Raw genomic sequence first — 22,679 nt, 5'->3', positions numbered from 1 at the left:
ATAGTAAAAGAAGGACAAACACTCAGTGAAAGATTTAAGATGTGACCTCAGACACTTGCTTCACTTCTAAGGTGAAATCTGACTACAAGACAATAGAACAACTTAAATCTTTAGAGTAGCAAGTCTCCCTAAAGGGACGTATAGGTAATCTTTGACTTACGACCACAACTGAGCCCAAAATTTCCGTTGTTACCGTGTTTCGCAGAAAATAAGACCAGGTTGTTGTTTTTTTGCCTCCAAACGAGGCACCAGGTCTTATTTTCAGGGTAGGCCTTACCTCACCTCCAGCACTGACAGCCCCACCCAGCAGGTCTACTTCTTCTGGGGCTGAGGTTCTATAGCTGCATTCAGGCCTGCATTTTGCAGTCAGGGCTTTCCAGAAGACCTAAGCAGCCAAGTACCGAGCTATGGATTCAATTCATAGCTTGGTGCTCGGCTGCTGAGGTCTTGCAGAACCGAGCTACGGATTGAATCCGTAGCTCAGTTCTTGGCTGCACAGGCCTTCCGGAAAGCCCTGTGACTGAGAAATGCAGGCCTGGCTGCAGAAGAGGCCTCAGAAAAAGAAATGGGCTGGCAAGGAAAGGCCTGGCTGCAAGGTAAGTGAATGCTGGGTGGGTGGGGCAGCTCCTCACCCCCATCCCTGCCCTAGCTTGATTTTTAGGTGTGTGCCTCGCCACAAAACTAGGGCTTATTTTTGAGGTAGAGCTTATATTAGGCCCACCCCCCAAAATCAAGGTAGGGCCTACTGTTGGTATAGGCCTTGCCTTTGGGGAAACACAGTAGGTGAGTTTTGCCCATTTTATGACTTTTCTTCCATAGTTAAGTGAATCACTGCATTTGTTAGTGATATGGTGGTTAAGTGAATCCGGCTTCCCCACTGACATTGCTTGTCAGAAGGTCACAAAAGATAAGATCACATAACCCTGGGACACTGTAATCATCAGAATGGGACAACTCACCACAGCCCACTCGCTGCGGCCACCTTGTCATGGCCAACTCGCTATGGCCAATTTGCTGCGGGCTAACTTGCCGCAAGACAACGCGCCGCTGGACAATTTAACAATTCAATTCAATTATTCAAAATAAATAAAAAATATTTAGTCATTCACATTTCATTCTGTCCCTCCTTTTGCATCCTTTCCTTAATGATTCTATTCCACCATTTCTTTGATATTAGTGTAATTCTTGTCCCACAGCGAATTGTCACTCGCCATGGCGAGCTGGCCATGGTGAGTTGGCCATGGTGAATTGTCATAGATCCACAACCATTTTGAGTTAGTTGCAAGAATCTGAATTTTGATCATGTGACTATGGGGATTCTGCAATGGTCATAAGTGTGAAAAGTGGTCATAAGTCCCTTTTTTCAATGCTGTTGTAACTTCAAATAGTCACTAAACGAATGGTTGTAAGTCGAGGACGACCTGTATAGGCAATTGCAAAAACTAAAGCAGGAACTATTCAGCAGCACTGCAGACCTGCAAATAACATTTAATGCAACAATTTGAACATATTAATTCAGCGGCCCTTGCAGATGCAAAGTTAAAAGTACTAGAACCCTTAATAGGGAAGCTTTTGTTCTATATGCTTTCAATTTCATTCAACGTACAGTGAAAATTTATCTATTTTGTTTATTTTACATCTGATAATTTTAATGTTTTTAATGTTATGATGCTATAAGCCACCCAGAGTCATTTGAGACATGAGTGGCAAATAAATTTCTGAATGAATGAATGAATGCCTGTTCTGTCACATATTTTTCTTTTTTTATAAACTCACCTGGAGCTCCTCTGCTGTGGAAACATCCAACCCTGTTAGATCCTGTATCCTCTGATTTATACGTGCCACTACAGGGTTTTCATATCCAGATAGCCAGGCACTAAAAATGAAATTAAGAGTATTATTCATGAACAAGATCTCAGTATTAATTTTTATGACCAATCAGAAACTAATTTTAATTGTGCAAAGTAGTCTATAAAACCTAACCTCAATGTAATTTACAAGAAATATTTTTAAATCTACACACTATTTCGCATGAAATGTAATTCCGACTTGTTTAGCTAGAGTACATCCAGGATTAATTTAAAAAAAATCTGCTGAGTGAAACTTCAAATAGTATATTCTGTGAGCAACGTATTATTTTCTACATAGGATTTCTGGTATAACATGAGTGGAGTAAATGAGTGAACCCAGGCTCACATAGATTGTATGCATCAGAAAAAATGCTGGACCATTGCTTTAGAGCAACATAATTTTTTCATCATTAACTATAATGGAAAGAGGAAACAAAACATTACTTATACAATTCTTCTCACAATTGTCAGAATGCTATGAAGCAATCTTTTTCCCCCCTCTTCTTTGGTGCATCATAAAGGTAGTTCTCAACTTACAACCACAACTGAGCCCATAATTTCTATTGTTAAATGAGACACTTGTTAAGTGATTTTTACCCTGTTTTATGACCTTTCTTGCCCCTGTTGTTAAGTGAATCACTGCAGTTGTTAGTGACATGGTTGTTAAGTGAATCTGGCTTCCCCATTGCCTTTGCTTGTCAGAAGGTCGCAAAAGGCACTCACATGACTCTGGGACACTGTATCATAAATGTGAGTCAGTTGTCAAGAATTCAAATGAAGGCTAGTGGACGCGCGGGGAGAGCCCTCTCTCCGCCGTCCGGTTTCCCTTCGTCGAGAGACCCTGGAAAGGGTCGAAAGTTGCCTTGGAGGGATAACTACCGTTGAGGAGGACCCTCGTTTGATCGTGGAAGGGCAGTAGCCCTTCCTTTTGATCCGAGGCAGCTCCTTTGAATCGACGAAGAAAAGATCGGCCATTAACATGGACGATCACCTAGCTGTACCAGCCGAAAGCCAGAAGTACTATTAAGCACAACGAAGCACCATGGAAAAGCATGGGAGACCCTTTTCTGCCTTTCTTTTACCTTAACTACTTTCCTGTGAAAGCCTCCTGAAACTTCTTCCCCGCTCTTAATACAGCGGCGTTTGCATACCTTGGGAATCTAACCTTTGGAACAACAACAACAACAAAAAGAATATCTAATCTTAATAATTAAATAACTGGATTTTTATTTTTGGGGGGTCCCAAAAAATTCCTATTATAGAGACTCAGCATTTTATCTATCTACTAAGTGTGAAAAATATCTCTTTTTTTGCTTTTTAACTGGATAAAAGCTTAACTGACATCTGGAAAAAAGATTTCATGGTCTACTGGGGACATCTTGTGGCTAGGCCTAGTATAGCAATTGAATTTCTTTGACTGTGAGGCCTGCTGACTCTCTTGATTTGTTCTTCACATTATCTAAGGAAAAGATAAGAAGTGGAAACAGTTGCGTGGTGAAAATAACTTTTAGGTGAACATTGGCTGATTTTTAGTAAACATAGCCTCCACTAAAAGACTATCTCTAATCACTATGGAAATGGAGGAACTTTACCCACAACTTAATTATAAACTCATACTTGAAAAAAATCTTGAAGCCACTGAGCTAATGAATGCCAGAGTGAAAGCCAAAGATGCTACCCAGAAACTACAAATTGAACCCCAGACTCCAATGATCAATTTATAAACCAAAAAACAATAGAAGAGGAACAACTTAACATCAAAGAGGATGGTGCACAACAATATCTACAATCTATTGAGAACTTTGAGAATCAAACACTGACTTTAACTAAAATACCTGTAACTTCAACAGCAGCAGGAACTGATCAACAAACACAATATATTGAGAACCTAGACAACTCAGACAAACTAACAGTAACAATACCAGACATGACCCTTTATTCTAGTCAGATGGAATTGGAACAAGAAGAAGACCAGACTGAACTGATGATTAACATCCCAAACCAAACATGGCAACAACCTAATAACTACAAAGGGGCCAGTTCCTTTGAAAAATTGACAACTGGATGTTCTCCCTTGATTCAAACAACATGTGTAGGAATGAAGGGAGATGCATCTGAGGACTTAAAGGCCCAAGCATGGAAGCCTGCTTGGCACAAAAAGAAAGCCTGAGTTAGATTTAAAAACGGGACTTAAAATTTTACTTAATGGGTAAAGGAGAGTTTTAGAGACATTGATTGATGTAATATTTAGGATTTAGATTTACAATGGAAATGAAAATTAATTGTTAGATTATAGTTTGGAATGGTAATATGGAAATGGATTTGTGACAATGAAAGATATTTTACTAGTAAAGAGGAACTATCAGGATGAAAAATAGAATATATTTGTGAAATAAAGTAAGAATAATTACAGGATACGATAATTACCTTGTAATGAAACGAGGGAAATTAGGCTTACCTGAAGTTTAAATATTATGGTTATTAAAGGTTAAATTGGAATATGGTAACTGAAATTAAGTAAAATTTTAAAACAGGATTTGGATATGTATAAGTAAAATGTTATTGATAAATGTATTGACTGATTGAGCTTTATCTAGAAATGTATTAATTTGAATATGATACAATAATTAAGGGAAATAGAGAGGGAATTTTAACAACATAACCTGACAGATATATGAATGATTTTGTTATTGGATTATTGATTACCCTATCACCATGCTGCTTCCTAATTACTTGGATGTAAAAACTGAAAAATTTAATAAAACTTGTTTAAAAAAAAGAATTCAACTGTAAATTATGTGACCATGGGGATTCTGCAATGGACATGTGTGAAAAATGGTCATAAGTCACATTTTTCAGTGCTGTTGTAACTTCAAACTAAATGAACTGTTGTAAGTCGAGGACTACCTATATTCTGGGGTGCACATTTCAAAAAAGAGTGAATGATCCAAAGTTGCAAGAGAACCCAGGATTACTTTCACAAACCATCAATGACTATTGAAGCATTGGAGAAATTCAGCACATTCTACTGGATTGGAAGAATGGAGTTATGTATTTACTCCAGCAGATTTGCTAATCTTCCTTTCTATAGGAACACAACAAATCGCTAATCAAGAGCAGCAGATCATGAACCAACAGAAATTACAGAATCTTCAAGAGTATGGAGGAAATACAGCTGAACATTTGCCAGATATAGAATGATTTAAAAAAAAACCTAGGTTAATGCACTTGTTAGTATATTGCTGACATACTGTTAGTGTTGTAATATAGTTAGTATATGAAACAAAGCAGACAAAAAAAAGGATTTCCTGCCTCAAAACAAACTGAAATTACATCAAGCATTATCAGGAAGAGTTATCTCCTAGAGAGGGAAATTAAGTTTATAGCAACGAAAGTGTTAAAAGTAATTAATATGTAGTAGGTTCCATATTTAACCAATGAACTATGTGCTCTATAGCTGGGATTCCTGGTTGATATTTCATGGTGACAGTTCAGTATCTCCTGGCAACTAAACTAAAACAAAATCAATGTTTTCTCACACTTCTTCTTACAGAGAACAAAATAAGATAGCTTATCAAAAGAGTAATTCTGTACTGTTCGGCATCAGCAACCTACAATTTGTCCATCTACAGTTTATTCTCAGAAGTCAATCTGATTGATTTAGATAGGATTTGCTCCCAGTATATCTGTACAAGAGTGTAATTCAATGTATGGCCCTGACACAACGGAACGCAGCAATAAGTCAAGCAGAGTCAAATAAGTCAAAGCTTTCTAAATCATTCTGAAATTTCTTTGGCTACTAACCAGCTTTTAGACCAATATTTTCCATTCTTGGCAGCTTTAAGATGAGTGGACTTCAATTCCCAGAATTCCCCAGTGAGCCTTGCTGGCTGGTGAATTCTGGGAGTTGAAGTCCACTCATTTTAAAGCTGCCAAGATTGATAAACATTGTTTTAGACTCACTTTACAGTTCTGTTTTTATAGTCACAAAGTGCTAAATAACTGGATCATATCTTAAAGTGCCATTTTTATTTGTTTGTTTATTAAATTTGTTTGCCACCCCACCACAAGGTGATTTATCCCATATGAACCTTCACATGCTCCTTGTGTACATTTGGAAGCAGTTTTGATTTCAATCCTGCTTCAGTCAGTGAATATCTGGATGTGCTTCAACACATTCCTGATTAAGCTGTTAAACAGGAAACCTCCCTATTACTAGATTGTTGGCTCCAGTTACTCAGTACTGCTTTGACCTACATTGCACCTGAAATTACAAGGTTCTGTTGCAGATCACCTTAAATATCCTTTGGCCAAAAAGAAAGCAAAGAATTAGTTAATATGTAAATTTATTGCATTGCTTTTCTGTGGTAGTATACATCACCTTCCTTCCCATCTTTCTATTATTGTAAAATGTACTCTATATTTTCCAGTACTGAATCTTACATTCAGTCTTAAACGCCTCTCTTATTTGGACTTTTATTTTATATCTGTTTCTTTTTCAGGAAATTTGAATTCTCAACACATTTCATTTCAGTTCAAAGTATTCAAAGGTAAAATTATTTGTATTGTTTGTATCTCTTCAAAAAGTAATGTTAGCTAAATACTATTGTGGTGTTATGAATATGAATATTACAATACATCTGAAAACTTTTTAATTCAAAAAACAAGGTAGTTATAACAGTGGAGGTGGTTGATCAAGTAACAATAGATCCCACCTCCTCCAATTCTGCCCCTGCCCCCCCAGTATAATTAGATTTTAGATTTTAGTAATTGATTTTAATCTATGTTTTAATGTATATAGAATTTTATGACTGTAAGCTGCCCAGAGTTACCTGTGGTAAGATGGGTGGCCATTAAATTAAATTAATTAATTAATTAATCAATTCAAGCATTATAGAAGCTTTTCCAATTTCAAATAAACTAACATTCATCAGGCATGTATACCTTTCTCAGTCACTGCAATAATCAGTGTTAATTTTTACTCTTTTCAACATTCCACAATTCTGTTCAGAGCTTCTAAATCTCTATTTGTAAGAAAGGATTTTATAAAATACTTCAGTAGTATTATTTAAACCAGTGGTTCTCAACCTTTCTAATGCTGTGACCCCATAATACAGTTCCCCATGTTGTGGTGACCCCCAACCACTTATACATCAGCGGGTGCTAGGGGCGTGGCCAAAGAAAAGGGGGAAAAATGGCAGACAGCCTTGTTTGGCGACCCCCATGAAATGGTCGTTTGACCCCAAATGGGGTCCCAACCCACAGGTTGAGAACCACTGATTTAAACAGTATTCTCTCCTGTGATGAAAAAAAAAGTTTTACTTAAAGAGAAGTAGGAATTTCAACAGAGATAAAACTGGATTTCTTAGAAGGATGTACTCTTAATAGTATCTTGCAGAGGGTTGGGCTAGATTGACCAAGTTATTTTAGTACAGCACTTGACTTGGCTCAGAATCCTGGGCCAGTTTATACAAACTACCTGCCGCATACTTCAGAAGGAACAGTAATCCTGTCATTGCAAGGGCATACTGTAATATGAAAAGTGTTAACTAGGAAAAAGTTACTGGAATGCCTGGGCAAAGAAAATGGGCTTCTCTTCAAAAATACAAGGGGGAGTTATTTTGGTTTCTAGTACCGGGCCGTGGCCTGTTCGAAATGGGGCTGTGGACAAGCATACACGTGTGAAGCTCCACTTGCATGATCGGAGGGCTCTTGCGAAGCGCCATCCATTTGTGCGAATGGAGCTTTGCGAGCGAGCACAAGCACCCTCCGCTCAAGCGCCCTCTCGTCGCGCAAGTGGAGCTTCGTGCAAAAATGCAAGTGGAGCTTTGTGTGTGGGCACAAGCACTCTGTTTGCGGGTGAAGCTCCATTGCCATTCACACACCCTTCCTCCACCCCAGGCTGGGCCACCAAGCTGGAAAGGTTGGACACCACTGTCCTAGTGGATGCTTTTTTAAAAAAAAAATCAAGGAATTATTCTGACATCCGTGTTAGTTTTACCAATACAGCTTCTGTTTTGGAAAATTTTAGCTTTGAACATATACATGTAAGTTTTCTCAATGTATGTAGTATTTCACAAAATGACAAAAAAAGATCACATTGAAACAACAATACAAAACCCATGAAGCAGTAAAAAAAATCATGTTCCACATTCAGTGGCTTATTAAAATACTTTCTTGCAAATATTCTGCGACTGTATTCTTCAAAAAGCTAGCTGAGGATCAGGTATATTTTGTGCGCTCTCTATTTAAAAACAGATGCTGAACTAGGAATTTCAAGCTATCATTATCATATATGGCTTCCTGTTTGTCATATGCTTCTTAAGTCGTCTTAAAATTAAGATAGATATAGAGAGCCATTCTAAAAAGCAAACAGATGGTAGAATGTAGCCTCTTCAGGTTAGGAAATTCACACAGATTGTATTTAAGATGAAATAACTCAATGTGCTAGTTTCATTAGGATTGTGCAAAGAAGTAATACATTGAATGCACCAAAATGGTTTAAATATCATTAAAGCATCACTAATTTCAATGAAAGAATGTGAGGGACATGCTTTGACAACATAATTTGGGTTAACACTTATATCTAAAACACTCCAAACTTTCAATGCCATAAGTGTTAGCAATCTGTTTTAAGACTGTGTCTACTATTCAGACAAAGGATCCCAGTCTCAACTTTTGACACCAACCACCAATTGACAAATCCCATTGTAGTTCACACGTACCCATCTCCTCTTACCTCTTAGAGACTCTGTAATGTGCTGTGGTCAGTTTCCCAGTCTGAGGATCATGCACAGTAGCTCGGCTCAGCTACAAAAAATAAAAAAGAGAAAGGACACGGGCTTACTCTAGAAGCAAGCGTCTGGGCCAAGCCACAGGCAATTGGTAGGGTTCTGATTGGTCAAGATGGAATGTAATGCTCAGATCAGCAGGAACGCTTAAAGGATTGCAGTATCTGCTGTAGTCAATTTAATTCAATTATTTTAATCAAATTTGGTTAGATTGTCCTTTCACTTTTTCTTCCCCAAATGGAAAGCTTATGCAAGCCACTTGTATCTGCCAAGTTTCACAGAGAACTTCCCAGGAACCCAGAAGTTAAAGACTCTTCCTCCTCTCTACTGCTTCCAGTTATTCTTTCTTTGAAAAAATATGTGTTAATAGGTTACATACTTAAAACTTTATCAAAGTTAGGGTGTTCCAATAATTGAGAGACTGCTGTATTTATAAGATACACTATAAATGTTTGTAAATGTTCTATCGCCACTAAGAAAAAAGTGAGATTAAAAAAAAGCGGGATATGCATTAATGTGAAATAAATGAATGGAATAAATTAACATCAACAAAGTTTCTGAACAAAACACATTTCATTTCTCGTCTACAAAAACGTTTGATAGGAACCACTATAAGAACTGGATTTTAGCCAGAGAAATTGGAAATTCTCAATTCCAATTCCACACAGGAGTGAAATACAGTTATTTTAAAAATTTTAAATTATTTAAATTGTGTATGGGGACTCCCCATTTTCAATAACCAGATACGGAACAATTAATAAATAGCAGTGGTATTAAGAGGAATTCGTGAAAGCAAATAGGGTAATTTGAGACTGAAACATACGTAAAACTATACTAAACTCAACAGCACATATGGTTCCAATAAAATCAAGCAGAATTTAACCATAGGGCTGTTGGTGTTACACTAGATATATATAGAAGCAGTGCATATTTCAATATAATCAATTTGTAGCCTTGTTAAGACAAGCATCTCATTGGTTTTTGTATACAGGAAGCAAATAACTCTCAGTACACTTAAGCATCCAAAGCAGAACATCCAGATTCAGTCAGTTTTGTTCCATACAGTATTAACCTTGTGAACTCTAAAGTTTCCTCCTCCCATTATATATTCAAGATAGATAGTGATTAATATTTATATATTACTAATATGTTAGGGTGTAGGTCTAAACATATATTGTATATAGCAGGGCTTTTCAACCGGTGGTACACGTACCACTTGTGGTACATTAATGAGTGGCAGGTGGTATGCAGCCCTGCCTAGCCAAGTAGAATGGGGGAGGGAAAGAGCCAGCACAGGCAAGGACTTGCAGTGAGAGAGTCCTCTGGAGCTGCAAAGGCCCCAGGCTCACTTCTGGCTCACCCTCCCCCATGAGAAAGGAGGAGGGAGGCGGAGACAGGAGAGCCTATAAAAGGATGCAGTTTGGGCAGGAGAGGGAGAGAGAGAAAAAGCAGCAGCCTTGGGAGAAGGCAGAGTCAGCTGCACCGAAAGGGAAGAAGGAGGGGGAGGGGATGGTAGGGGGAGAGGAGATCAAGCAGGCTGGCCATGAGCCGATCTACAATTGCTGTGGCACCACCTGTGCTGGCAGCAGCAAACAGGCAAGAAATGAAGCAGGGGAGGGGTCACCCTCCAAAAGGAATGGAAAAAGGCAGCAATGGCTGGAGGTGAGGCATGGAGGAGGGAAGGAGATGGAGAGTGGAAGGATTCTTATGTGCTTTTGAGACTTTGAAGTTCTGGGATTTGTACAATGAGGGCTTTGTGTTCTTAAGGAGTGTTTGGCAATTTCTATTTGGCTGATGGCTGATGTCTCCTGTTAGTTTCTATTGCTCTGCTGTTGTTAGCTGTAGGTTTTGCTGCAAGGGATTTTGAAATATTTTTCTCCTGAATGGATTTTGCCTGTAGCATTCCCATTTGGGGAGGCTGCCTTAGCCGGCAGCCAGTACTTACATTTTTTTTCTTCCTTAAGTGCCAGCTGTGCTCCTTACTTTCCTTTCTAGCCAGTAGCTAATTCTTAAAGGGGAATGTGCCTTTTTAAGCTAGTTCACTCAGCAGCCTGCCTTTCTGTCTCTGGAGGCCTTTCCTTGTTTGATCAATATATGGAAGAGGGAAAATATGGGAGTGGGGTTCAAATTCTTCCTTCAGAAGGAGATGGGAATGAGAAAAAGGGAGGCAGGGAAGGGAGGGAGGAAAGGAAGTCCTGCCTTAGCACTTGGCCACCAGCAGCTCTACCATTGACTTTGCTTGTCAAAAAGTTGCAGAAGGGGATCACATGATCCTGGAACACTGTGACCATTATAAATATGAATCAGTTGCCAAGCATCCAAATATAAATCACATGGCCCTGGGCATGCTGCAATAGTCATAAGTGTGAAAAATGATCATAAGTCATTTCAGTGCAATTGCAACTTTGAACAGGTTTTTTTTTTTTTTGGTCATCAAGTTTTTGACACCTTGCTAGGTGGTACTTGAATACTGCCATATCCTAAAAGTGGTACAATCGGTAAAAAGATTGAAAAGCCCTGGTATATAGTATGTTTAAATGTGTGTTATGTATGTGTAACACTTTGAGAGTAAGCAACTAAATTTCATTTTTAATGTGTGCCATTATGCCCACAGTAAAAAATAACAATAAAGGTCTATCTATCTATCTATCTGACATCAATTTATACTCTGAATAAGCAAATAAAGACAAAACCTCTGGCTACAAGAAGTGTCTGAGAAACTCAGCAGTAACAAAGTGTTACAGTCTCTGTGAATAGCACAAACGACTAGAAAAGTTTTGAACCATTTTTTCTTTCTTTCTGGCCATTTTCTACATCAATGAGAACTGCAGAAGGTCTTGTCACAGGGACCGAAGGTATGGCAAGTAAAGTCTTACCTTTTGCTAATTCTGTAATGTGCAGTCTCCAAGACTCCCGTTATGGGGTTTGAAATGGTGGCTCGCCTCAGCTGTGAAGCGAACCAATCAGAATAATCGCATTACAATATATATATTGCATCACATTTATCTGACCATTCAGAATCCAGGGACAAAACCCCAATTTCAGTAGGGTTCTTGTCCATTAAGGAACAAAAACCACCACCACCAAACAAGAAACATGGAATACAAAACAAGTAAGAATGACAAAAATAGTAATTTTAAGCACAATACTGAAATTTTTGCCAAGGCAATGCTACATTTTTGTTGTGTACTAGAAGAAAGCAATTGAGGCTTCTTTTGAAGCAGCAAGTTCTACACTATCATTCTGAACTGGGAAAGTGTTAAGAGGGCAAGTACTGTACACATTACTTACCTTCCTGGTGATCCTAAAATAAAAGTAGAGATTACTGGGGAAAATCATACAGATTAAAGCACTTCAAACCCTCAGAGTGGCATTGCCCAAGCCAGCACAGGGACAAAACTGTTTACAGGTAACTCTCAACTTATGTGCACAACGGAGTCCAAAATTTCTGCTACTAAGCAAGACATTTGTTAAGTGAATTTTGCCCCGTTTTTCAACTTTTCTTGCCACAGTTGTTAAGTGAATCACTGCAGTTGTTAAATGAATCTGGCTTCCCCATTGACTTTGCTTGTCAGAAGGTCACAAAAGGTGATCACATGACCCTGGGACAGTACAACCGTCATAAATATGAATCAGTTGCCAAGCGTTCAAATTTTTATCACATGACCATGGGGATGCTGCAATGGTCCAAAGTGTGACAAACGGTCCTTTACTTTATCAGTACTGTTGTAACTTTCAACGGTCACTAAACAACTGTTGTAAGTTGAGGGCTACTTGTAGTGGCATGATTCAGTTATAAAACAATTTCTATTTTATATAGGTGATAAGAACAAAAAAATTAATCTCAACTTTCCAATTCAGAACCTTAAATTCAAGCTTCCTTAAACGTTTAGTAAACCAGAATCTCTTTTAAAAATTCCTTACTACAGTATGGACCAATTAGATATAACATTCTAGTAACTTGCTTTAGTCCCACAGAAATAAAACTCTACACTATTATATTGTACAAGAAGAATCAAGGACATAATTATCTGTCATTAGAATTATATCTGACTCTACTATTAAAATTTGTCTCGACAAAGAGAAAGTGTAACAAAAATCAAAAATAGTATGAATGGTACCAACTGCCAGTTCACCTGCAGTAAAGAATTCTTATGCTTCTCATTACTGTCTTTCACAACAATCTTCCAAAACAGGGCATGCCTACATTTTATCCAACATAACTGTTGGAGAAGCAACAATGGTTCAAAGAACATTAGATCAGAACTGTTTGTCTACTTAGGCCTAACCAGATAAACAAAAGCTCCTCTGCTATTTCAGAAATAAAATGAAGATGCCATTAAGGACTGCAAGAGGATATTTAGCAAGGTCCAAGCAAGCTGTAATCAAGAAGCAAATGTTGGCTTGAGGAAATTATTCACTGTTACCCTTGTTCAAAGAATGTGGACAATTCAGATTCTTTACCCTTGGTTTTGAAAGTTCTTTGACTTTTTCTATTTCTTCATTAGAGATGATGTCAAGAAAGCGAACAATCCGAGGGCGATCCCATTCATCTTCTTGTCTGACAGGTCCTAGGATGTAATTTGGGTTCCCATTCCCATTGTAATAACGGCAAAACAGCTTCTTTTCTCTTCTAGGAGTCTAAAAGTTTGAAATAAATTATCAGGCATTAGTAGTCCAATGCATTATTTTTTTTTCATCAACAAGTATTCTGTAATGATGGTATTGCACACAAAGGAGAACCCAAAGGTGCTTTTTCAAAAGGCAACTGGACTTTTTCTTCTTTTTTTCTTTAAGATATTTTGCTTCTCATCCAAGAAGCTCTTTTAGTTCGGACTGAATAGTGGAGAATGGAAGGCTTTATATTCCTTGCAGTCATCTGGTCCTTAGTACTCTTTCTGAGAGTTGTTGAGACCACTTAGAGCAGTGGTTCTCAACCTGTGGGTCGCGACCCTTTTGGGGGTCGCACGAGCCTTTCATAGGGGTCACCTAAGACCATCGGAAAACACATATTTCCGATGGTCTTAGGCAGGGCTTGTCAACTGCCTTCTCTCCCTCTCCCCCCTCCGCTCCATCTCACTTGTTTGTGGAAAATATGCTGCTTGGCGGCAGTCTGCACGAACTCTACCAAATGTGCCCTGCAGGGGGCGCATGAAGAGCGCAGGCGCAGAGCAAGGCCCTGCCCTCCCCAGAGACTCATTGTGCAGCAACCGGATTGACTTCTTCTCGTGCACGCAGGTCAGCGAAGGGGAGGCCGCCGCAGCACCCAACTCCTGCGCCCGTCAGCTGGCGACCCCCGAACTTGCGCTTGTCAGCCGGGAGGTCTGGCGACGGCTGCCAATCTCCTTTGCCATCCCACCCGACTCCTCCTCCGCCCGTTCATGTCAAGACCGCCGAGGCTTGACAGGGAGAGAGGGAGGGAAGGAGGAAGGGACACCTCCTCTTCTCCTAAGCTCCTCTCTTGTGGTTTCCCAAGGGCGCCACAATCCTCACGAAAGCGGGGGGGAGAAGCAAAGGGGGCGAGAAAGCTTGCAGCGGGCTTGAAGGAGCACATGTCAGCATTGGTGACAAGAAATTCCCCACAAACCCAGGGAAGGGGTGGAGAAAAGGAGCCTCCTTTGGGAGGAAACCGCCACCTTCTTCTCTTTGGCTTTGTGCTCTTCTGTTCCTCGGCAGCCGGGCTGCCAAGCCTCTGCTGGCTGGAACTTCCTTTCCTTCCCTCCCTCTTGGTCTCTTCCTCCTTCCCTCCCTCTCCCATTGTCCCTTCCTTCCTTTCCTTCGCCTCCCTCTTTGTTCCTCCTTCCCTCCCTCTCTCCCCTCCTTCCTTCCTTCCTTCCTTCCTTCCTTCCTTCCTTCCTTCCTTCCTTCCCTTCGCCTCCCTGTTTGTCCCTCCTTCCCTCCCTCTTTCCCCTTGTCCCTTCTGTCCTTCCTTCCTTCCTTCCCTCTTGTCCAGGATCAGGGCAAACCTCTACAGCTGATCCGCACTTCTGCAGAGCAGCCAAGAAGCAGGTCAGCTGTAGCAGCTCTCCTTGGCTCCTGCCCAGCAAACCTGCTCGAGCTTTGCTAGAAAACATGCCGCTTGCTAATTTAGCAGAAGCGTGAATCAGCTGTAGCTCGGTGCTGATCCTGGGGCTTCTGCTAACTTAGCAAGCGGCATGTTTTCTGGCAAAGCTGAGCAAGTGAGCTGGGTGGAACTCTCCTCTGCCTCTGGCAACCTGTCCCCCTCCCCTTGTCCCTTCCTGGGCACGGAGGGGGGGAGGAAGGAAGGGACAAAGAGGGAGGGAAGTAAGGGACAATGAGCGAGGGAAGGAAGGAACAATGGAAGGGAGGGAAGGAAGGAAGGGACAAAGAGGGAGGGGAAGGAAAGGAAGGAAAGAAGGAAGGGACAATGGGAAAGAGGAAGGGAAGGAGGAAGAGACTAAGGGAGGTGAAGGAAAGGAAGGAAAGAAGGAAGGGACAATGGGAGAGAGGGAGGGAAGGAGGAAGAGACTAAGAAGGAGGTGAAGGAAAGGAAAGAAGGAAGGGACAATGGGAAAGAGGGAGGGAAGGAGGAAGAGACTAAGGGAGGTGGGAAGGAAGGAAGGGACAATGGGAAAGAGGGAGGGAAGGAGGAAGAGACTAAGAAGGAATGGGAGAGAGGGAGGGAAGGAGGAAGAGACTAAGAAGGAGGTGAAGGAAAGGAAGGAAAGAAGGAAGGGACAATGGGAGAGGGAGGAAGGAGGAAGAGACTAAGGGAGGTGAAGGAAAGGAAGAAAAGAAGGAAGGAAGGGACAAGGGGAGAGGGAGGGAAGGAGGAAGAGACTAAGAGGGAGGTGAAGGAAAGGAAGTAGGAAGGGACAAGGGGAGAGAAGGGAGGGAAGGAAGGCAGGCACCCACCCCAGTCTCATCCCAAAGACCCACAGATTTTCCCCCCCCCACAGGCACTGCAACCTGATCAGCTGGCCACGCCCCCTGGCCACTGATCATGTGACTCTGGGACACTGTGAACGTCATAAGTATGAATCAGTTGTCAAGCATCCGAATGTAAATCACATGACCCTGGGGATGCTGCAACAATCATAAGTGTGAAAAATTGTGTCTTCAGAATCCAGTTAGCATAGATTTTGCTAGCTGGGAAATTTCTTTTTTTTTTTATTGAAAATTTTTTAAAATTTTACAAAAAAGTTCCCTTCCCCAAACCCTCCCAACCCACCCCAACCCTCCCAACCCACCCCAACCCTCCCCCAACCTTCCCAGAGCTGAATACAGGCTTAATTAAAATTTAAAAGAAAAAATTTTAAACACAAATAGACCATATACAAATTTGGTTACAATAATTAAACAAATCATAAAATACTTTTTAACACCAATATTTAAAAAACAGAAAGAGAAAAAGAAAAGAAACAAGAAGAAGAAGAAGAAAAAAGAAAAGAAAAAAAACATAAGTGTGAAAAATTATCATAATTTGCTTTTTCAGTGCTGTTTTAACTTCAAACAGTCACTAAGCGAATTGTTGTAAGTCAAGGACTACCTATACTTTCCCATTTTTTTTGGTCAAGTTTTTGATTCCCCCCCCCCCGGCCAGCTGGATGGGGGGTTGGGGGTCACCACAACATGAGGAACTGTATTAAAGGGTTGCGGCATTAGGAAGGTTGAGAACCAATGACTTAGAGGGTCATCTGAATAGTGCAAATGGGTGTAGAACTTTCTTAGAGTTGCTGAAAGGTCCTTTTGAAAAAGCACTTTTGGGATAACCATGACCTGGATTACTGAGAATCTCCATTGACACACAAGGGAGAACTTACCATTTTCAGACCTTCACCACGGCACAGTTTTTCATACTTCTGTCTCTCAGGCAGATAATCTTTGGAAGGCCCTCTTTTCTGAGTCTTCACTTTTTTTCCAGGCTGCTCATCTGTGTCAGTCACAGACTTGTTGGCTTCTTTTTCTTTTTCTTTAACCATGATGTATTCGAAGTATTTCAAATTTCCATTTGCTCTCTGGTGCTCAGGATCTGTTGGAAAACCAGGTAGAGGTCTGGTTAACTCCATGGAAGAAAGCTATTTTTAAGGGATTTTGTCCTTTTGTTTGAGCTTAGTGGTCATTGAGTTAAGATCTAATGAAATCTGTATATGTCAGCATCTAATCCACCTATGTCCGCTGGAATGTATCTCTATTTTCATATATAAATACCCCAGTCACAGAAGCAAATGGCATGTAAAGCGATGGGGAAAAAATTAATGCTTCCTAAACACATTTGTAGTTACAGGGATTCCCAGCAGCATTTTGTCCTTCAGTTCACTGCATTAATTAGCTTGAAAAGCCTGTACATCCAAGTGGAAAATGTCTGTGGGGACAAAAGTTAAGCAGTGCAAACATGCTGAATACAAAAAAAGATTATCCTACCCAATTGAAGTAACCGTTTGGTGAGCATCATTGCTTTGTCCAAATCCCCCTGCTGGTACACAGCATAACTCAAGTAATCTAGAACAGAAACTTTGTTGATCGAAGAAGAAACCTCTCCCTCTTCCAACTGTTTCAGAGCTTGCTCCATCCACAACTCAGTATGGTAGTAGTCTGCTTCAGTATATGCAATCTTTCCCAACACAAAGCAGTCTTCAGCAGTTAGAAATACTTTATCTTTCACTCCTAGTGGGAATAAGAACCAGCAACAGCTGTTACAAAGCTCTTGAAATCATGCGATTTTGCATTCATGTTTCGTTGTCTGCAGCCATACCGTTTAATTCTTACTTCCTCATTGATAAAACTAGATAAACTGCTAGAGTTATTTAACCATATTCTCTACTGATTTGTTTTCGTTTTGAAATGATTGCAATAAGCTGGATATAAGATGTCCATTACTTTATGATCACAGTTGATCCCAACATTTTTGCTGCAAAGTGAAACATTTGTTAAGTGAATTTTGCCCCATTTTGTGACCTTTCGTGCCACAGTCATTAAGTGAATCACTGCAGTTGTGAATCTGGCTTCCCAATTGAATTTGTCAGGTCACAAAAAGTGACCACATGACCCTGGGACACTGCAACCGTCATAAATGAGTCAGTTGTTAAGTTTCTGATCACGTGACTACATGGATATTGGAACGGTCATAAGTGTGAAAAACAGTTATAAGTTACTTTTTTCACTGTCGTCGTAACTTTGAATGGTCACTAAGTGAACCGGCTCTAAGTCGAGGATGACCTGTATCTTCAGATATTATATTACATACGGTTTTACATTTATGTTAATAATTGTATTTTTCTAACATGATATTCATAAATATAATTCAGTGGTACTTCTATTACTGAATATTTAATTTGTTAAGTTTTTAGATTATCAGAAGACTTCTTCACAGTGTTCTATGGCTTTCTTTCTATTTCCTAAGCTGTAGTATTGCCAATAAAATAGTGGCAGAGTCCACCTAATGTTTTGGGGAAAGGGAGGGGGAGACTTCTCACACTGAATTTTTAATTCACAGGCTAGATTTGCCTTTCATCATACAAGAACAACTGGCCTCTAAAAAAAAAATCCAGAAGATCAAAGGGAAGCAAAGCCTGTCAAAGCAAATATGAAAAAAGTCACTGCAAGTTTCAAATCATAGGGCCATCATTTGCACTTGATCCTGAATGTTATGGATCTAGTGGGACAATAATCCTGAGACCAATATAACTCAATGTGTGTGCTTTCCTCTGTTAGTTTCAGCCATCTTCCCCCCCCCCCCCAAAAAACAATAATCCTAGACCTTTTCCAAAAATGGTATTTCCTTAAGGCAAAAAGTATGCTGAAACATAAGAAATCTTGAAAAAAGCTTTAAGAGATTCAATCTCTTAAAATGACCCATGCATAGAAGTATTGCCTTATACACTGATCTGAAAAAAAGAGTAATAATATACAATTCCCAGCTTTCATTATTGATAGTAACAAGACTAAGGTTAAAAAAAAACCAAACAAAGATGCACAGAACAAAACCTTTTTTTTAATCACAAGGGACAAAATCAGAAATAATACTAAACAACCCCCCCCCAATGATACCTATGATAATAACCCAAATGTATTTTATTTTTTTACACATTAGGACACCCAAAGTTTTACTTAGTTACAGAATAAGTTTACGTGGGAGATCCCTTTGGTCCCAGGCATAAACACTGCCATGTGTTATCTGTAGTTATTGTTTCTAAGTAAAACTGATTTTTTTAATGCAGAAAGCATAATTGTACGTCTTTTAACTTTTTTTATTACTGCTTTCTTCCCTTCTTACTTTTTTACATTTACTGTACTGAAAAATTTGATACACACGCACACATATACAGAAGTGTATTTAAAATCAGAGCATCCTAGAAGAAGAGAGGAAGAATAAAATATAAGACTGTTTTGATCTTCCCTATCACTAGAAATCACATATAAATGTGCACTGTCCCTCTGAAATAAAACAAAGTTGCTTCCCTAAAATGCTGGCATCTTATATACCTGGAAGATTTCCCCTTGATATTGTGTCAGTATCTAAATTATATGTATCTTGGAGTCTCAAGAGAGCTTTGCCGGCACCAGTCTGATCTTCATCATCAGGGAAAAACAGCCGTTGAACCGTCATGTTGGAAATAAACCCTAAAAATAATAAAGAGGTTCTTGTAGTACTGTCAATACTACTCTGCAGTGATCACAATTCCACCCAATCTCTCACCCACCTGCCTCCCCCCCCTTGTCCATAATTTATCCTCCTCTTCCTCCTCTTGGCTGCTTTCAGACTGATGATGGCTCACGGATGCTTTAGGCATGATTAAACTTGGATCCAATCCCAGATATATTTTTTTAAGAAGGGGGAGGATAATGGCAATGGCTGCAGCCTTCTTGTTATAAATCGTTCTTTTTGATACTGGAAGCAATACTAGTTTATACACAAAATGGGGTACGGGTCAAATGTATACTTTACATAGCTGCAATAAGGCTAAAAATATTGCTCTAGTTCAGTAACAATTTATTTCACTACTTCTGGAATACAGAGGAATATTATAAATTTATAGGGATGTGCAAAATTGATTCTTTCAGGGACAGAACAGAGCAGAATGACAAAGTTGAAAGGGACATTGGAGGTCTTCTAGTCCAACCCCTCTATTATTCTGGAGAAATGGCTGTCCAGTTTTTTCTTGAAAACTTCCAGTGATGGAGAACCCACAACTTTTGGAGGCAAGCTATTCCACTGATTAACTGTTAATTGTTCTCACTGATTAAGGAAATTTCTCCTTAATTCTAGGTTGGATCTCTCTTTGATAAGCTTTCAAAAACAAAAAAAGCTCCCCCCTCCCATATCAATGTGATCCTTTTGTGGGGGTGGGGATGTTTCAGCAGTTTTAAGAAGCAATTCTGCAAGAATTGGAAGCACTTTTCCATGGTTCCCAGAAAACAGTGTATTTTACATAATCCTTGAGGGCGGAGTCTTGTCCCCGCTGCCTGGCTGCCATGCCCTTGGCTGGGCTGCTCCACGCGGGCCATGCCCGGGCACGACTCTCTTCCGGGGGGGCTGCTGGGGAGGAGGGCCCTGCGGGGGGAGGCAGGGCTGGGGCGACAGTGTGCATGCCCACAAAGAGGGCTCTGAGTGCCACCTCTGGCATGTGTGCCATAGGTTCGCTACCACTGCACTAGTATATAAGATGAGAGCAAAACCCATTCCCTTCTAGCACTGATGATGTTATCTAGTTTGGTAATGAAACATCTGCAAGAAAACAACCAAGCTCAGAGAGCACCAAAGACCCCACAGTTCAACTCTGAGCTACAAACATTCTTTTCCATCAATTTTACTTTCTTTATTAGAATGTAATTACTTATAAAACTATAATTCAATTCTAAAATTAAATTCAATGCAGTTAATGCAGAACAATAAGGAGGCATTTGTTCAGAGGAATGGAAGGAGTCATTCCAACTAGAAGAAAGTTTAGATTTGTAGGCAAGCCTAAAAGCAAAGAAAATATAGGTAGTCTTCAACTTACGATCATTTGTTTAGCGACCATTTAAAGTTACAACAGCACTGAAAAAACTTAAGCCTGGGTCAAGTAATAAAAATTCAGTCACTTGGCAATCGGCATGTTTCACTTAACAACTGGGGCAATTTGCTTAACAACTGCGGCAAAAAAGTTGTAAAATCAGACGTGACTCAGATAAACAACTCCCTTGCTTGGTATGGAAATTCTGGTCCCAATTATGGTTGTAAGTTGAGGACTACCTGAACTGAGTTGTTCCTTTTATCTTGAACATCTGAATGCTAAGAAGCCAATGCGATTAATTCCAAGGAATAAAATAGATGATTGACGATGGCATTCATCAATAATTTGCAGTATTATTCTTGCTGTAACCCCAATCTCATCACTAAAGAAACCAACCATTGTCATTTGCTTTATTATGAAGAATAAAACTGAACTCGGGAAGAGAGAGGCTTCCATTCAGATCTAATTAGTAAACACTACCTTGGTGTGTTTTAAATTTATTTATAGTTATATCCTCTGGTCACTTCCAACCAGAAGTATCCTTTACTCTGGAATTTGGGCAATATACACAACTGTAGATAGTTGCACTGCTTAGTCTGGAGGATATAATACCAAATTCATTTTTATAGTTAAGCATACTTGAGACTCTTCCCATGAACTGGCATGAATTGAAATCCAGACTTCCTTGGTTACTCAGTGTATTTTAACGATTGATTGCTTCAAAGGATTTTGAAAGCCCTACCAGCAGACATGTCCTTCAAGACCAAATTCTCAAGCTCATTCCACTCGGTGTTTAGTCGCTTCATCAATTTGAATGCATTCACCGGGTGTCCCAAAAATCCCTCTGGGTCTTTTGTTGCCATATCGGTCAGCTTATCCAACCTCTCAGCCCACCTAAGTACAGGAAATAAAAGCTTCATAAATTGCTGAGCCAATGCTACAGATAACGTGAACACTTACACACATACAAACACATGCATATACATTTTTCAGTTTGCTCTTAATAAAATTAATCTTGTTTATATTTATTTTACATTTTATTATCCAACCTTTAACATTTATACAAATATACAAGGTAGCAAACATATCAAACACAGCTTCCTCCTATTTTTCCCACAACACCCCCCCCCCCGTGAAGTGAGTTGGGCTGAGTGTGTGTGACTGGCCCAAGGTCATTTAGCTCAGTAGTCCCCAAACTTTCTGGTTCCAGGGACCAGCTTCAGAAGAAAAATTATCTTCTGTGGACCGGCAGCGGGGAATGGTTTTGCACGTGTAACCTAGATTACAGGCATGTACAGATGAAGCTTTGCTCACTCGCCTGCCACTTGTGCGACCTGGTTCCCAACAGGTTGTGGACTGATACTGATCATCTGTGGCCTGGGGGTTGGGGACCCCTGATTTAGCTGATTTTCATAGCTAAGCGGAGACTTGAGCTCATGGTCTCCCGCTTTCTAGCATAAAATACCTTTCTAGACCAAACTGGCTCTGAGACATATTCATTTTATACTATATATCCTATCTTTTCTCCATGAGTTCAAGGTAGCTTATATGAAAATCTCTATTTTATGCACTATGAGGTAGAAAGATTCTCAATCATCCAGGTCATGGTTGTCCTAAAAGTGCTTTTTCCAAAAAGGGAACTGAACTTTCTTTGTTTTTTTTCTTTGAAAACCTTTCACTTCTCATCCAAGAACTGAATCCATGAACCAAAGAAGCTTCTTGGATGAGAAGTGAAACATTTTCAAAAAAAAAAAACCAAGAAAGTCCTGTTGCCTTTTGGAAAAAGCAACTTTTGGGAAACTATGATGTAAGTTGAGCTGACAGAGACTGAACTTACCTAATTGATTTTAATAGTACATTTTTTTTGTTTAACAGATAGAAAACAAATGAAGGAATAAACCTCAGGCGGACTTACGGAAATGCCATTATTCACTATAGATGAAGATTTTCAATAAGAATCTTACCCTCAAATAATGGTAGATATAGTTTTTCTCTCAAAAAAGCCATGAATTAATTAACATAAGGTGGTTTTTTTTTCATTTTGTATGGTAGAACAGTGCTAAATATTGGCAATAAAAGAA

At 39.7% G+C, this 22,679-nt stretch overlaps 1 protein-coding gene and 1 long non-coding RNA gene across 6 annotated transcripts in view; one reads left to right on the top strand and one right to left on the bottom strand.

Moving 5' to 3' along the window:
• The window catches only part of P4HA1 (prolyl 4-hydroxylase subunit alpha 1), a 53,874-nt gene that overhangs the window by 9,529 nt on the left and 21,666 nt on the right, over positions 1-22,679 (bottom strand). For 2 of the 4 annotated variants that reach the window (XM_039367544.1, XM_039367559.1), the window contains exons 4-10: positions 21,341-21,492; positions 19,088-19,225; positions 17,027-17,269; positions 16,426-16,634; positions 13,106-13,282; positions 11,518-11,588; positions 1,777-1,876 (exon numbers count right to left, since the gene is read on the bottom strand). In XM_039367544.1, coding sequence (XP_039223478.1) covers positions 1,777-1,876; positions 11,518-11,588; positions 13,106-13,282; positions 16,426-16,634; positions 17,027-17,269; positions 19,088-19,225; positions 21,341-21,492 — 1,090 coding nt within the window. Of the gene's footprint in view, positions 1-1,776; positions 1,877-8,589; positions 8,661-11,517; positions 11,589-13,105; positions 13,283-16,425; positions 16,635-17,026; positions 17,270-19,087; positions 19,226-21,340; positions 21,493-22,679 lie in introns of all 4 variants that reach the window. The other 2 variants (XM_039367553.1, XM_039367568.1) reach the window with 1 other exon arrangement.
• LOC120319169 lies at positions 5-22,679 on the top strand. 2 transcript variants are annotated; one of them, XR_005559694.1, is made up of 3 exons: positions 5-596; positions 6,353-6,400; positions 22,474-22,679. It is a non-coding gene; the product is annotated as an uncharacterized LOC120319169 (long non-coding RNA). The 2 variants fall into 2 exon arrangements; XR_005559695.1 differs by lacking the exon at positions 22,474-22,679 and adding an exon at positions 19,667-19,700.

The sequence above is a fragment of the Crotalus tigris genome, unplaced genomic scaffold (genome assembly GCF_016545835.1).
Source record: "Crotalus tigris isolate CLP2741 ecotype Arizona unplaced genomic scaffold, ASM1654583v1 scf7180000017600.4437325, whole genome shotgun sequence".
In the NCBI taxonomy this organism is placed as follows: domain Eukaryota; kingdom Metazoa; phylum Chordata; class Lepidosauria; order Squamata; family Viperidae; genus Crotalus; species Crotalus tigris.
This window is presented reverse-complemented; position numbering and strand designations above follow the sequence as displayed.